The 16,211-nt window shown below is 45.6% G+C and overlaps 1 protein-coding gene across 1 annotated transcript; it reads right to left on the reverse strand.

Moving 5' to 3' along the window:
- Positions 1-9,414: 9,414 nt before the first annotated feature.
- Positions 9,415-10,605, reverse strand: LOC125588405. Its single transcript, XM_048759737.1, has one exon. It carries the CDS (start codon positions 10,603-10,605, stop codon positions 9,415-9,417), a length of 1,191 nt encoding a protein of 396 aa, XP_048615694.1.
- Positions 10,606-16,211: the final 5,606 nt, after the last annotated feature.

Raw genomic sequence — 16,211 nt, forward strand, 5'->3', positions numbered from 1 at the left:
AGGCCGAGTAGATGGGCTTTCGGAGAGCCCCTTTTGAGCCATATACTTTTAGTCGGCTTCGGCTTCGTCAGCTAAGAGCGCTCTGGGGCCGAGTCGATGTACTTACTCGCCGAGCCGAGTAGGTTTCCTGCTTATTGGGCTAGACTTTGTTATTCGATGGGCCTTGTGGAGGGATGTAATCCATCTCCTACAATAACCCCCCCTAGTTCACTTGTGAGCAGCGCAGCGGTCTCAGTGAATTTTGTGAGTCAGGTTTGTTTGGATAAAAAATTCTAGCGCTAGAGGCACTCCGTACGTTTCTACTCATGCGAGTAAGAGTGACCGGGGAAGCGTATCTACTCGGTCCTCCTGATCACTGATGGACGCGTTTGGTCGCTTGTTGCTTCTGTTTGAGACAGAAGACTCGCTTTAGTTGACCAAGGTGTTACTCGTTTAACCCTCTGAAGGTAGAACCCGGTTTAAGTGTAAACCGGAGATTGATTTTGGGTTCTACCGAAAACCGGGGATCGGTTTAGACGAGAAGCCGAACCATTGCGAGTAGATTATTGGGTATGTAGGCGGCCCTTGAGGCCCATTTAGGCCTTTCTAGACCTACTGATTATGATTGAGAAACGCGCATTCGTTTTTGCTATAAATAGGCTGCTTCCCTTTGCTTTCGTCATTCTTCTCTGCAAACTCAGGTATCTTCTTTTCGTCTCTCCCTTCTCTCTACTTTTGTTTCTCTCTCTAGGTTCGTTTCTGGGTAAGTCGGCGGTTAGTTCGTTCCCAGCGTGGAGTGACATGTCTTCTAGAGGGCGACTTTCGCGTGAGGATAAAGGGAAGGCCATTGCTACTACCCCGGGTCCGACTGAGGATAGGACGGCGAACGGTAGCCCGTTGGACGAGTTTGACTTAGTTCATCGCGATGCAATGCGAGATACAGAGAATATGAGCCTGTCGCAGCGAATTTTGGTCGCCGAAGCTCACAGACAGATTCGCGAGGAAACTGCCTGTCGGGTTGAAGAGCGTGAAGACGAGGAGGGCGCCCAGCGAGGTTCGGCGAGTAGTGGTTCCGAAACGTCGAGCCAAGTTCCGAGACCGCCTACGACGGTTCGTCGAAGGGTTTCCTTTGATCAGATAGATTGTCAGCCTACGATCTATCATCCTGGTGGGATTGTCGAGGAACTTCCTCCGCTCCCGTCTGAAGCGCTGCAGGACCCGCGAGCTGAAGGACAGTCATGGAAGAATGTTTTTGGTACTTGCTCCTCTCACAAGACGGTGAAGGACTTGTTAAGGCAGAATGGAGGGGCGGGCGTCACGTACATCATCCCTTCCACGGAGCAGCGGCCTTGGTCGCCTCCACTCGGTTATCAATGCGTGTATGAATCCTACTTCGGGGATCACACGAAACTCTGGTTTCCAATACCGCGGTTAGTGACGTCGTACGCGCTTTGTCGAGATATTGCGATCCCTCAGCTGCTGAATGGGTCGTTGCGCATAGCTGTCATGCTGATGGTTTTGGCGGCGAAGATAAATATCTCGATGAGTGTGAGAGTGTTCGAGGAGCTGACCTTCACGAAGGCTGAGCAAACGGGATTTTCTCGGTAAAGATGCGCTCGAACTACAATGTCTTGACTGGTCATCCAAACAAGACGAAAGACTGGCAGCGTTCGTACTTCTACATCAAGTCTGACGAACATGCTTTCGAAGAGCCACCCGGGGATGACTACCTCGTTCTCTGAAATAAAAGACTTGGTAGAAATTAACCGTTGGAGTCATGTTTTACTCGCTGGTTCTAACTGTTCTTTCCTTGTTTTGCAGTTCGCCACCCGACGACCATCGCGTACCCGGAGAAATTCTTTGAGAGTGCCCAGGCGATTGCAGTACATAGCCATCTTCGTTGGCCGGATATCAGCCGAGAGTGGATACGTTTTCAACAGGCTAGAATTGCAAGAGGTAAGTCTATCGCGGGAAGTCTCCTTCAAGTTTTGTCGTCATAATTCGTTGATGATTCGTACTGATTTTGTGCTGTGTTCGTCTTTTGCAGTTGATTGGGAGTCGAGGCTTCCCTGTGTTCATGGTCCGCGTACATCGCGTCTTTCCCTGTTTACTCGGAAACAACAGAAGCTCCTGAAAAAAGCCAGAGAGGTGGATGGAGTCCCGGACTTAAGCGCCCTACTGAAGAGGAAACTGCAGTTGCTTTCAAAGAAGCCATCCAGCGCTAGTGCTCCGGAAACGGTCGAGCCTATCCCGACCGATGAGGACGTAACTGTGGAGCCTTCCGTTCCTCATCCAAAAAAGAAGACGACTAAGAAAGCAAAGGCGAAGAAAACTTCCGCTGAAGAAAATCAATCTGCCCCACATGATGAGAACGCTTCTCTCGAAGGGAGCCCGTCTTCCGCCGAGGCATCTAAAGATTCGAGGAAGAAGAAGAAGAAAAAGAAGGGAGGAAAGAAGAGATCTCGGGAGGAGTCCGCTGGGGAGCGAGAAGGAAATGTTGAGGGATCTTCCGAGGTTTGTTCAAATGAGAAGGTACCTGAAGGACGGCCTAAAAAGAAGGCGAGGAGCAGATCTGTCCGGGAGGGGGCACAGACGTCTGTCGATGGGGCCCTTACAAGCGATGATGCAAGGGGAGGGAGCCCTTCTTCCAAATCTCCCTCCGAGAAGGGAAAGGGGGCCTCGGCATCTGGAAGTGAACCCCGGGGCGAGTCGGTCGCGAGTGACAAGGCTAACTCTGCTGCTAGTGAGAAGACAACTCCCGTCTCAGTAGCGAGAGGACGTTCTCAGTCCAGAGGTTCGCTCGCGAAGAGGGCGAGGGTTGAATTCCCAGATCGCGTGCAGTTCTCGTACGACAAGAAGACTCCCCTGGTCTTTAACCCCCTCCAATGCGCAGAGCTGACGCGCCAAATTCGTGGTGGGACGAGGGAGCTCCCGCCGATATGGGATCTTTACTTCAAGGACGAATACATTGACGCTGCTTTTACTAGGACGCGGGTAATACGTTCTCTCTTTCTTTCTTCTTTGGTCGATCGAAATGATATTCCCTTTACTTAGCAAATTTCTTCTATCATTTTTGCAGGGTGACGGGGAGTATGAACTACCTCGTCGAGAAATACGACAGCGCCTTGAAGCAGACGATGATCCAGTTGGGGGATTCTGAGAAACTTGCCCGGGCCAGGTTAGGCGCGATAGAGAGGATGAGGGCTGAAAATAAGAAAGACAGCGATAAGGTTGCTGAAGAGAAGGAGGTCCTCTGAGTGAAGTTCGAAGAACTCGAGGGCAAGCTCGAGTCTGGGAAAGCTGTGAACAAGAAGCTCACTCAGGAGAAGGTTCGCCTAGAGCAGGCCATTGCTTCTCTTGAAAAAAGAGAAGGCTGAGTTGCATGAGGAGAGGGAGGCTGTCATGGCGACGTTGATCAAGGAGAGGCAACGCCTAAGAGACTCGCGAATCCAAGAGGTTACTCGCAAAAGGATGGTGGTCCAGACCTCATGACTGATAAGGAGAATCGTTGCTTTGGCCGCGTCCGCGATTACCTTGCTCGTCTTGATGCCTTCGAGAAGGCAAAGAGCTTATATGGGCAAGCCTCAGGGACGAGAAAATGCCTCGAAGTGATAAGGGACAGCGGGACAGCGATTCTGCAAGAGATGATAGACGTCTTTATTGAGCAGGAAAAGCTTTACGAGGCTGAGGTTTCTAAGCTCCGCGTCGACCCGCTGCCTGAAAGCGACCTCACCCTCTCCCCGCAACTCCCTCCTTCGAGGTTTGTGAACGAAGACTTTATGGCTACTCTTGACCCGTATGGGTCAAACGTAGGCTTGATTGGGTCGGGGGCAGCATCACAGCTATTTACCTCGCGCGACACCCTTGAAGGCAGATCTGAAAACCAGTCTGAGGAGCCGTCAGCTGATATTACATCGACTCCCGCGGAGCAGGTTGAGGCTGCAAAGAAGACGGGTTCGGAGGGGGATAGCATTTTAGCTCAAGGAAAGGGGGTCGAGTCCGTAGAACCCGAAGGTCTTGTAGAGGTCCCCGACAGTTCTTCTGAAGAACTTGAAGAGGAGGCCCGAACCGAGAAGGCGTTCTCTCCGGAACCGGTCGAAGGAGAGAAAGCATCAGAAGTATCAGACAAAGGGACTACTTCGGACGCGAGAGATGTCGTTTCTCCTGGTGGTGTGGTGTTCCCAAGGGTAGATGGTTTGGAGGGGCCGAACGCTGCTGCGACCAAAGGCACCCAGGATCCCCCTGCTCCGAAGGCTTCGATCGAAGGAGAGAATGCCGAGGACCCTGTGAACTGATTCTCCCTTGTTGTTGTATCACTTTATCTTTTTGTATTTCTACTTTTCAAAGGATGTCATGGTCCTGATGGACCCCTTTGTTGTATTGTTAAACATCTTTTTACCTTGTCGGCAAGTTGATGTTTTAAGCTAACTTTGGATTTGTATGTTGTTTTATCCATATTTGCATTGTGTTAATCAAATCTCAAGAAACCTGAAAGTTTTTATAGAGCAACTCAGCCTTAGAAACGATAGGTCCTTGATCTTTAATTTGCAAATTGTCGACAAAACAACTCGCTAAGGGATTTTGGTTGATCCCGTCTTGTTGGGTTATTCAAGTATCGTGGTTCCTTGTCACGTTTCAGTCGAGATAATATCTAAGGACGTTATTCGGTTCTGAAGGACGAGGAGCCGAGTGATAGGGTTAGAGAGAAAGGTTCTTTATCCGTTTTTCCAGTGACAGTCGAGTTTTGGGCGGCCAACCCCTTACCCGTTAGTCGGAAAAAGGTTCAGATTTCGCTCTTTTGGTCGGCCAATGCATCAGAAGAATAGGTGACGCGCGACCATTTGGTCCTTTAGCTAAATGTCTGATCAGGACTTAGCTGAATTGTGGAGTGTGAGTATCCGATAAGGTCCTTCCCATCTGGCCCCAAGCTTGCCAGCGTTGAGTTCTTAAGTGTTCTCGAACACTTTGCGCATGACGAGATCGCCTAGTTCGAGCGGTCTTGGTCACACCTTTTTGTTGTAGTAGCTCTCTATTTGATGCTGATAATTTTGAATCTTGAGCAGACCTTGGTCCCTTCGCTCTTCAATCTTGTCGAGGGCGTCGAGCAGCATGTCTTGGTTAAGCTCAACGTACTCGGGCATTTTTGAGCATCGGAGACTTGTAACGTTGACCTGTGTGGGAGCCATTGCCTCGACACCGTATGCAAGGGAGAAAGGTGTTGATTTGGTCGCACCTCTTGGTGTCATACAGTGACTCCACAGGACTCTGTCGAGTTCGTCGGCCCAGTGTCCCTTCTTCAAATCTAGGCGTTTTTTGATACCGTCAATGATAAGCTTGTTAGATGATTCGGCCTGACCATTTCCCTGCAGGTAACGGGGGGTCGAAGGGCTCAGTCGAATGTTCCACTTGCTGCAGAATTCCTTGAAGTTGCCCGACATGAACTGCGAGCCGTTATCGGTAACGATTTCGTAAGGCAGGCCATGGCGGCAGATGATGTTCTTCCAAACGAAACCTCAGACTTCTTTGTCCATTACTTTAGCGAAAGCTTCTGACTCAATCCATTTCGTGAAGTAGTCTGTGAGGACGAAGACGAAGCGTCTTTGGCGAGAACTGGGAAGCGGGCCTATGATGTCCATAGCCCATCGCATGAATGGGTATGGTGCTGTAGTTGTGCGCAACATTTCAGTTGGGCAATGTATGCTTGGTGCGTGTCGTTGGCATTTGTTGCAGCGTCTGGTGTAAGACTCGCAGTCTTTGTTCATCGTTGACTAGAAGAAACCCAGGCTCCTTACTTTAAGTGCCAAGGCTCGACCGCCTGAATGGTTACCTCCACCGCCATCGTGCGTTTCGACCATGACCCTCACGGTTTCGTCGCCATGAATGCACTTGAGGAAAACTTTGCTTGCGGTCCATCGATGGAGTTCGTGGTTTAAGACGCCGTAATGGGCGCTGCGTGTTTTTAGTCGGCGCGCAGCCCATATGTCGGTTGGGAATTTTCCATCGCCGAGAAAATCGATGAATTCCGTTCTACAGTCGGGGTCCGATCGAAATCTTTGGTTTCCATCATGGTGGCCTCTTGATTGGTCGCTTGGTCGTCGATCCGTGCCACAATGACCGTTTGTTCGGCTGAGATGTCGATGCTTGGCCTCTCGATGCGGTGTATAGGGATGGTTCGTTTAACTTGATCGCGAAGCTTACTATTGAGGGCAGCGAGGGCATCGGCGCAGACGTTCTCTCCTCTGGGAACCTTGGTGAGCTCGAAGAATTCGAACTTTGCCGCTAAGCCTTGTACCAACTTGAGGTAGGCGTCCATTCAGTCGTTGCGGGCATCATAATCGCCCCTGAACTGACTAGCAACTAACTGCGAGTCGCAGTAGGCGCTTAGATGTTTAGCCTTGACAGCTTTAGCTAAGCGAAGTCCGGAAATTAAAGATTCGTATTCGGCCTCGTTGTTAGATGCTGGGAAGTTGAAACTGAAAGACTGTCTGATCAACTCGCCGGTTGGCGATTGCAACTAGACTCTGGCTCTAGAACCTTTGTTGGTGGAAGACCCGTCGACGTGAAGGATCTAGTTTGGGTTTGGTAGCGTGAGGTCCTGTTCGAGTTCCGGAGCCAAACTCGACTAAGAAATCTGCCAGGACTTGGGACTTTGAAGCCGTACGGTTCTTGTAGGTGATGTCAAGCTCGCCAAGTTCAATAGCCCACTTTGTCAGTATTCCTGTTCTGTTTGTGTTTTGTAATATCGTTCGGAGAGGCTGGTATGTTAGTACCTCGACTGAATGCTACTGGAAGTACGGACGAAGTTTCCTTGCTGCTTCGACTACGGCCAGGGCCATCTTCTCGAGAGTCGGGTATCGGGTTTCCGGTCCGCTCATACGCCTGCTTGTTTAGAAGATTGGTTTTTACTCGCCACAGTCCTCCTTGATGAGGACGCTACTGACTGCTGGGGGAGAAACTGCGACGTAAAGAGATAAGACATCCCCGACATCCGGCTTGGCGAGTACAGGCGGCGTAGTTAAATATTGTTTGAGTTGAGTAAATGCTTCTTCGCACTTCTCGTCCCAGATAAACTTCTTGTTCCCGCGCAAGAGGTCGTAGAACGGTAGACACTTGTCTGTAGACCGAGAGATGAATCGACTGAGTGCGGCAATCTGGCCCGTGAGCCGTTGGACTTCTCTGCTATTTTTCGGACTTGGAAGGTCCAGGACTGCCGAGATCTGCTTTGGGTTGGCTTCAATTCCTTGCTGCGTTACTATGTAACCGAGGAACTCTCCTGAGGAGACTCCAAAGGTGCACTTTGCCGAGTTCAGTTTCATGCCGTACTTATTGAGAGTTTTGAAACAATCTTGTAGGTGGTCGAGGTGGTCGGCGGCGTGTAGCGAGTTAACGAGCATGTCATCGATGTATACTTCCATTGTGTCGCCGAGCTTATCTGTGAACATTCGGTTCACAAGTCGTTGGTAAGTTGCTCCCGCGTTCTTTAGGACGAATGGCATGACTTTAAAACAGTAGGTTCCCCTATCAGTGATAAAAGCCGTTTTCTCGCGGTCGTCAGGATGCTCGCGGTCGTCAGGATGCATCATGATCTGGTTGTATCCGGAGAACGCATCCATGAATGTGAACATCTCATTTCCGGCTGTGGATTCGACCAGGCGGTCAATATTGGGAAGTGGGTAGCTGTCCTTTGGGCAAGCTTTATTGAGATCAGTGAAGTCGACGCAGACGCGCCACTTTTCATTCTTCTTTTTGACCACCACTGGATTTGCTAACCATTCAGGGTAGCGTACCTCCGCGATTGAGCCAGCACCGAGTAACCGCTCGACTTCTTCGTTCACAGCCTTCGACCTGTCAAGACCTAGCTTACGTCTCTTTTGTCGGATGGGCTTGAAGATTGGGTCAACGTTAACTTTGTGCGTCGTTATTGCTGGATCGATTCCTTTCATGTCCGACATGGACCATGCGAACGTAGATACGTTCTTCTTGAGGAAGTCGAGGATCGACTGTTGCATATCCTCAGATAGATATGCGCCGATACGTGCAGTCCGGCTTGGGTCCGTGTCGTCGATGGGTAGCTCGAGGACTTCGTCCTTCTGGGGGCAGGTTTTGGAGATCGGAGGAGAGACAGAGTTGACGGGTAGAGAAGAACGTTGGAGCTTAACAGTGGCGATCAATAGGTCTCGAGCGGCCTTCTGATCTACTCGTAACGTTTTAATTGCTCTGTCTGTTCCGGGGAACTTGATGCACTAGTGATAGGTGGACGGGATCACTTGCATCGAGTGTATCCAGGGGTTTCAAGAATCGCATGATAAGGCGCCTTCGTGCATACGACAGCAAATTTGACCGTTCGAGTAACTCCACAGGCACATACTGGAAGACGGATCATCCCAAGTATTGTTTCAGAAGATCCGTTGAAGCCAGTTAATGTCCTGGATGATGCCTTAATGTCATTGAGGTCAATTCCCATCTTTTGCAGTGTCCCGCGGAAGATGAGGTTGACGGAGCTTCCTGTGTCTATGAGTACTTCCGTTACGTCATACTCCCCAATCAATAGAACGACAAGAAGGGGGTCGTTATGGGGGATGTGAATCCCAGCGGTGTCGTCAGGCGAGAAGGTTATCGGAGGGTGACTTGGTGACCTAGTTGGCCACCTCTGCGAGGTCGCAGCCTGCCGGCGATAATCCTTGACAGAGCGAACAGAATTACCGCAGGGAGGAGAGCCGCCCATAATACGTTTAGTCGTGGTCTCGAGTTTACTAGCTTGAAGTTAAAGAAGGCGCGCAGGTCAGAGAATGCGTCGTCGTCGTTTTGCGGCAGCGTAGAAATGCCTGGCGTCTTAGTTCGTTCCAACTGTCTCCGAAGATTTGTGGGCTTCGAACGGTTGAGGAGAATGCGTAGATCGCACATGTTGGCGTTGAGTTTGTCTCGAAGATTGCTGCTAGAACGTTTTGGACGCTCTTTCAGGACAGGACCACTGGTCAGGAGACGTTGGGAATTTCGTGAGTTCAGCGTTAGCCAAAGATCAGTATCTTCGGAACTTTTACCGTCCTCGGGTTCGGGCTTTCGCTTGAGGAAATCTCTCAAATCTCCGGGTGCAGGTGCATCATCGTTTTCGTCGTCTGACAAAAGGGTTTGTTGAGAGAGTATAACTTATATGCGCCTGCGGTTAGTTGGCTGTTCTTCGTCAGCAGAAGAGTCGTCGTTAGCGTCATCCTTTGGAGCCTTATCCTCGTCTTGTTGATGCGTCTCGTTTTGTCGGCCTTTGCCGGTCGCCTTGCGCTGGGCTCTTCTTTCTTTATTTTTGCTCCAACTTTTTCTGTTTTTGGGATTAGCTTTTAGAGGCTCGAATTTGAAGTTGCCGCTGGTGAGAGACGAGAGATAGTGTGCATAGAGTAATTTACACTCCGTTGTATCGTGCCCTTTGACGTCATGATACTTTCAGTGTTTGGAGAGATCGACGGTTCTGGAAGGGCCCGCCGTTGGACCTGCTGCTATTACAGGTTGAGTCCTGCAGACAGCGTTAGTTGGATCGTCAGGCGAGTGGAGCTCTCTGACCCATTTGTTCCACCCTTCTCCTCGGACCACCATGGTCGAAATCGGTACGTTGTTTTCGTTGACGATATACATGTCACCGTCTTTACGGCTGTTTTTGTCGCTAGAGGCATGCTGACGCGGTTCTGCCCGAGTGTCGGCGTTTTTTGTCGCAGAAGTTTTTGCCGCGTTCATCTTTCTGATGATTGCCTTTGTATCTTCTTCCATTCGGATGAAATTGTGAGAGCGAGCGATAGCGTCTTGGAGAGAGGTGGTTGGATTCTGGTATAAGTCCTCACGGAATTTGGAGCGGAACCACAAGGTGTTCATCAGGGAATCGATGGCGATGTCGTCTGGGATCGCGACCCTTGAGACCACTGCTTTGAACTTTTCCATGTAGTCGCGGAGGCTCTGATCTTTAGTTTGGGACAGGTTCCATAGAATGGAAGCAGTAGCGGTGCGCTTTGTGAACATAATGTATATCTTGAGGAATGCCGCTGATAGGTCACGGAAACTACTAATCGAGTTCTCTTCGAGTTGGGAGAACCAGGTCAGGGCTTGCTCGTGGAGAGTCTCGACGAACAGTTTACAGTAGCCAGCGTCCCTTTCTTCATCGGAGAGACGAGCCCGTGCCATCGCAATGTTGAAAGCTTTCATGTGTTCGACGGGGTCTCCGCCGGGTTTGTACTCCGGTAGGGGCAACTTCTCTATCTTTTTGAGCTGCACGTTGTTTAGTGCACTGGTGAAAGGGGTTCGTGAGGTTGCGGCGAGTACACTCTCGATTTGCGGGGCTGCACTAGTAGCTTGATGGATCTTCGAGCTCATTTGCTGAAAGCCGAGTTTGAGCTCGGCGATATCGCGTATGGTCGCGAGATCTGGTCCTATCTGGGGAGCGTCGGCGGGGAGGGGTTCGTTAGGTTTTGAGTCGTCTGAGACGTGGTTGCCGCCCATCGCCGTAGGGTTTTTGTTGAAGAGGAGACGGCGTATCAGTTGGGGACGGCTCGTCTGGCCGTCAGGAGCTGTGAGTGCTGCGACCAAAGCAGCTAGCTGTTCGTTGGTCGTTTTTTGAACTTTGTCTTGTCGAGAGAATCGAGCCATGACGGAGCTCATGAAATCTGCGGGGATTGGTGGTGCGGCTTCAGGCGTAGGATTTGGTTTCTCAGCCTGAAGCGCCGAAGGTGGCGTCTTCTTGAGACATGTAGATCTAGAACGTTACTTTATTCGAGTCCCACGGTGGGCGCCAATTGTTTGTACGGGGTTCAGTCGACTAGGTTGAAAGAACTCGAAAGTGGGATGAATAAAGATGTTTTATTAGATATGACCAAGAGGTTACAAGAGTGACAAAGAGTTAAGGAGACAAGCCGGTGCTCAGGGAGCTAGCCGGAGAGGTACAAAGCGAAGAGAGATAAGGAGAGACTAAAACCCTAGATCTAGCCACTCATTATATGTGTGTGTAAAGTGTCGATCCCCCTCTTGTTGTTGCCTCCTCTCCTTTTATATGCTCCACGTCCTTGTGTGCCCTTATCTGAACGTGTCGCTTGGGCCTTATCCGAGCAGGCAGAGTAGATGGGCCTTCGGAGAGCCCCTTTTGAGCCATATACTTTCAGTCGGCTTCGTCAGCTAAGAGCACTCTGGGGTCGAGTCGATGTACTTACTCGCCGAGCCGAGTAGGTTTCCTGCTTATTGAGCTAGACCTTGTTATTCGATGGCCCTTGTGGAGGGATGTAATCCATCTCCTACATGAACAGTGCCGTGTGAAGGCGAAGAGGGGCCAGAGGCAAAAATGATTTATTTTTTTATATCAAACAATAATATTAATTTTTGGGATTTTTGCTGATAAAGAACAAAAGAAGTATACTTTTGTCCACTTACAATAAGAATCCCAATTTTTGTCCCCTTGGAAAAAAAAAACTGAAAAACTTGTTTTGTCCTTTTTAGTAAAATACAGTTAATAAAAAGAAATAAAAATGTAACTAGTAAAAAAAACAAAACTTTCTTCGTCTCCGACTCCCGTTTTTAAAAGGCAGAGGCGATTTCAAATCGCCGGCGTCGACACTTTCTTTCTCTTGATATGTGCACCCGCGCGGATATTAATTTTTATTTAGGAAATGAAATGATTGCGCAGGTCCATTATTTACTTGGTGTAATAAGAGGGATGAAGGTGTGATTTGCAAGAAGTTGGATAGAGTTCTATTAAATGATGTTGCTTTAAAGAGATTTCCTAATGCCTATTCAGTATTTGAGTCGGGAGGATGCTCAGATCACATGAGGTGCAAGATCCAATTCATTCCACCACCTGAAAAGTTGAGAAGACCTTTTAAGTTTGTCACTGCCATTGGGTGGTTGCCTACGTTTCTACCAAAGGTACAAGAGTATTGGGATTCAACTCAGAGGCTGTTTCTGTCTACTTCTGCAATGTTCAGATTCTCTAAGAAATTAAAGAATCTGAAACCTCTAATCCGTGAGATAGGTAGAGAGCAACTGGGTAACCTCACAAAGAGAGCTAAAGAAGCTCATGAGATATTATGTGACAAGCAGAAGCACACGCTATTGCATCCTAGTGAAGATTCAGTGAAGGAGGAAGCTGAGGCTTATGGAAATTGCTTCATGTTGCAGCACTGGAAGAGGATCATCTGAAACAGAGGGCTAAGCTCCATTGTTTAGAAGTGAGAGACCAGAATAATAAAACGTTCCATAATGCCATATGTTCTCGAAAGGCACAGAACACTATTCGAGAGATCAGATGAAAGGATGGTCGTATTAATAAAAAGCACTCGGAGATAAAGGTGGAAGCAGAGCAGTTCTTTTCAGAATTTCTGAATCAGATTCCTGATAGTTTTAATGGTGCAACTACAGAGGAATTACCGAATTTACTGAAATTTCGGTGCAATATAGAGGACTGTGGGAAGTTGGAGGAAGAAGTTACAGAGGAGGAAGTTCGTAAAGTTTTGTTTGATATGCCATCAAACAAATCTGCAGGACCAGATGGGTTTCCTTGTGAGTTTTTCAAGATGACTTGGCCCATTCTTGCAAATGACTTCACGGTTGCAGTAAAATCGGTTTCCAAGTATGGTTTTCTACCTAAAGGGATTAATTCTACAATCTTAGCTTTGGTTCCAAAGAAGAATGATTCTATGTAGATGAGAGATTATCGGCCCATAGCTTGTTGTAATGTCCTCTATAAGGTGGTTTCGAAGATTTTGGCTAATCGATTCAAAGGGATTCTGCCTCGAATCGTTTCTGCAAATCAGTCTGCGTTTGTTCAAGGCAAATTATTGATGGAGAATGTGTTATTGGCTTCAGAGTTGGTAAAGGATTATCACAAGGAAAATATCTCCTCAAGGGGCTTGATGAAAATAGATATATCCAAAGCATTTGATTCAGTGCAGTGGTCTTTTGTGCTGCGAACTCTGAAGGCTTTAGGATTCCCGGATAAATTCATTCACTGGATTAATCTCTGCATCTCTACTCCTTCGTTCTCGGTGCAAGTAAATGGAGAGCTTGCTGGGGATTTTCAAAGTGCGAGGGGTCTAAGGCAGGGTTGTTCTCTGTCTCCTTACCTCTTCATGTTGTGCATGAATGTTTTATCTCATAAGATTGATAAAGCAGTTGCAGAGAAGAGATTTACCTTCCACCATTGCTGTAAGCAAATCTCCTTGACTCATCTCTGTTTCGAGGATGATTTAATGGTGTTTGTGGAAGGATCAAAGAAGTCTATAGAGGGGGCTTTATCAGTCTTTGATGAGTTTGCCAGTTGGTCAGGTCTAAATATCAGTATAGAGAAGTCAACTACATATATGGCAGGGGTTTCAGATGAAGAGAAGAGTAGAGTTCTGCAGAATTTTCCGTTTGCAGAAGGGACTTTGCCAGTTCGGTATTTGGGTTTGCCTCTCATGACAAAAGCTATGAGAAAGCAAGATTACTTGCCACTAGTAGAGAGAGTCAGAAGCAGAATAAGCACTTGGACTTGCAGATATCTATCTTATGTTGGCAGAGTGCAACTAATTAAGGCTGTGTTAATAAGCATAATAAACTTTTGGGCATCTGTATTCAGGTTACCGAGTGAGTGTATAAAAGAAGTTGAACAGCTCTGTGCCTCATTTCTTTGGACAGGTCCGGAACTGAAAAGCACAGGTGCAAAGGTAGCGTGGAAAGACATTTGTAAACTTTATTGTGAAGGAGGGCTGGGAATCAGAGCTTTGAAGGAAGTGAATAAGGTAGCTGGTTTGAAATTAATATGGAGGTTGTTAACAGGGGATTCTCTTTGGGGGAAGTGGATCAAAAACAACTTACTAAAGAGGAAATGTTTCTGGGAAGTGAAGAAGAATACTCAGGTTGGATCTTGGATGTGGAGGAAATTATTGAAGCAAAGAGACACAGCTAAGAGGTTCTATAAGAAAGAGATAGGAAATGGCAGAAGCACTTCCTTTTGGTATGAGAATTGGTCTTCTAAAGGGATTTTATTTGAGAGTTTGGGTGAAAGAGGAGCTCTGGTCATGGGAATAAGAAATGAAGCAACAGTGGAAGAAGCAGTGCTTAAAGCCAGAAGAAGAAGGCATCGAAATACGTTGCTAACTGAAGTGGAGGCAGAGGTGACTAAAGTAGAAGAGAAGGTGTGTGAAAACTCAGAAGATGTGTGTCTATGGAAGTGCAAATCAGGATTTAAAGAGAAATTTTCAACTCGGGAGACCTGGGCGTTACTAAGAGAAGATCATACTCAGTGTAGTTGGGTGAGAGGTATATGGTTCGCGCAAGCCACTCCTAAGTTTGCTTTCATGGCTTGGCAAGCAATGATTAATAAACTTGCAACTATGGATAGAATTGAGAGATGGAGTCAAGGTGTGGATGTTACATGTGTTCTTTGCAAGAGAGCTGGAGAATCTCGCAATCACTTGTTCTTTGAATGCTCATACGCCTCTCAGATTTGGGAGCATCTTGTAAAGGGGATTCTGGGAAGAGATTTTACTACAGACTGGTCGGAAGTTGTGGTGTTGTTATCGCGGGTTGATAATGACAAGAAGAGATCTTTCTGTACTCGATATGCTTTCCAAGCTATTGTTCACACAGTATGGATGGAGAGAAACAAAATAAGACATGGAGAGAAGCCTTTACCTTTGGAAGTAATGAAGAAGCAGATTGACAAAGGAGTTAGGAACAAGCTAAGCCTAATGAGATTGAAAGGAGGAAAGGGTATGGAGAATGCTCTTCAATATTGGTTTAGTACAAGAGTGTAGATAATTAATCCTTAGAAGTATAAGTTGCAAAAGATTATGATTTTCTTATTAAGGTCTACACTTGATCTAAAAGGGTTTTTTTGATGAATATAAATTTAACATTCATTAAAAAAAAAGAAAAAAAAAATGATTGCGCAGGACAGCCATATTAATTAAATGGAATCTAAACGATACGCAAGATTGGGCTATAAATATGGCCTCTAAATTTGGAAAATGATTTAAACTATATGGTAGAAAAAAATCAAATTAAATAAATAGTTCTGATTATATTTTGGACATAAGTTATTTAATTTATCTGAAATTGAGTTATTAATTAGAAAAATTGTGAAAAAGGAAATTAGAAACTCTAAATAATCAGTTAAAAAAGCAAGAAATTTTGTGTACTTCTATTTTAATAGAATAGACGAGGCTCTAGTATATATTAACTTTACTAATGAAACACAAGCTTTTCTGAGTTATGTCAGCAAATCCTCATATATATTAATTGAGAAGTCATTTTAGTGATTTATGCTGACGTGTCGCTCATAGAAGAGCTCTCCAATTAATTGCTATAATTTGATTGGTTGATGATTTTTTATTTTCTATTTATTTAAATAAAATTTTTAAAAGGAAACTATTCATAGAATTACCTAATCTAATCTATGTTTCCAAACATACAATTAAGCATTTTAAATATAGATGAATTAACATAATTTGTTTATAGAAATAATTGTTATAATTTGATTGGTTGATGATTTTTCATTTTCTATTTATTTAAATAAAATTTTTAAAAGGAAACTATTCATAGAAGTACCTAATCTAATCTATGTTTCCAAACATACAATTAAGCATTTTAAATATAGATGAATTAACATAATTTGTTTATAGAAATAATTAAATATCTAGATTACATTATATAAATTGATAAGATACATATAAATACATATGATACTATAGAAACCATTATAAAAATGGTTTTTATTATGTTTATATTAGTTGTGAATAAAATAAATCATAGATTTTAGAAATATAATTATTCTAAACTTAATAATATTAATTAAATACACTCATTCACTATATATAATATAAAAATGTGTCAAATGAATGCAAAACACTCAAATATATAATTCTAAAAAATTTCAATCATTTTCCAGTGACAAAGTGAGAAGTCACTTTAGTGATTTATGCTGACGTGTCACTCATAGAATAGCTCTCTAATTAATTGTTATAATTTGATTGGTTGATAATTTTTCAGTTTCTATTTTTTTAATTAAAGTTTTTAAAAGGAAACTATTCATAGAATTATCTAATCTAATTTATGTTTCCAGACATACAATTAAGCTTTTAAATATAGATGAATCAACATAATTTTTTTTTGATGAAATTTTTAATTTATTGATCCTTCAGAGAAAGTTTATTACAATAGGATAGCATTAGATTAGAACTTAAAACTATAAACGATTAAGACTTAAACTCGCCATATATTTCTTC

The sequence above is a fragment of the Brassica napus genome, chromosome C6 (assembly GCF_020379485.1).
Source record: "Brassica napus cultivar Da-Ae chromosome C6, Da-Ae, whole genome shotgun sequence".
Taxonomy (NCBI): Eukaryota; Viridiplantae; Streptophyta; class Magnoliopsida; order Brassicales; family Brassicaceae; genus Brassica; species Brassica napus.

Coding starts and splice junctions, on each gene's coding strand:
- LOC125588405 (XM_048759737.1), bottom strand. CDS start 10,605: ATGGCTCGATTCTCTCGACAAGACAAAGTTCAAAAAACGACCAACGAA.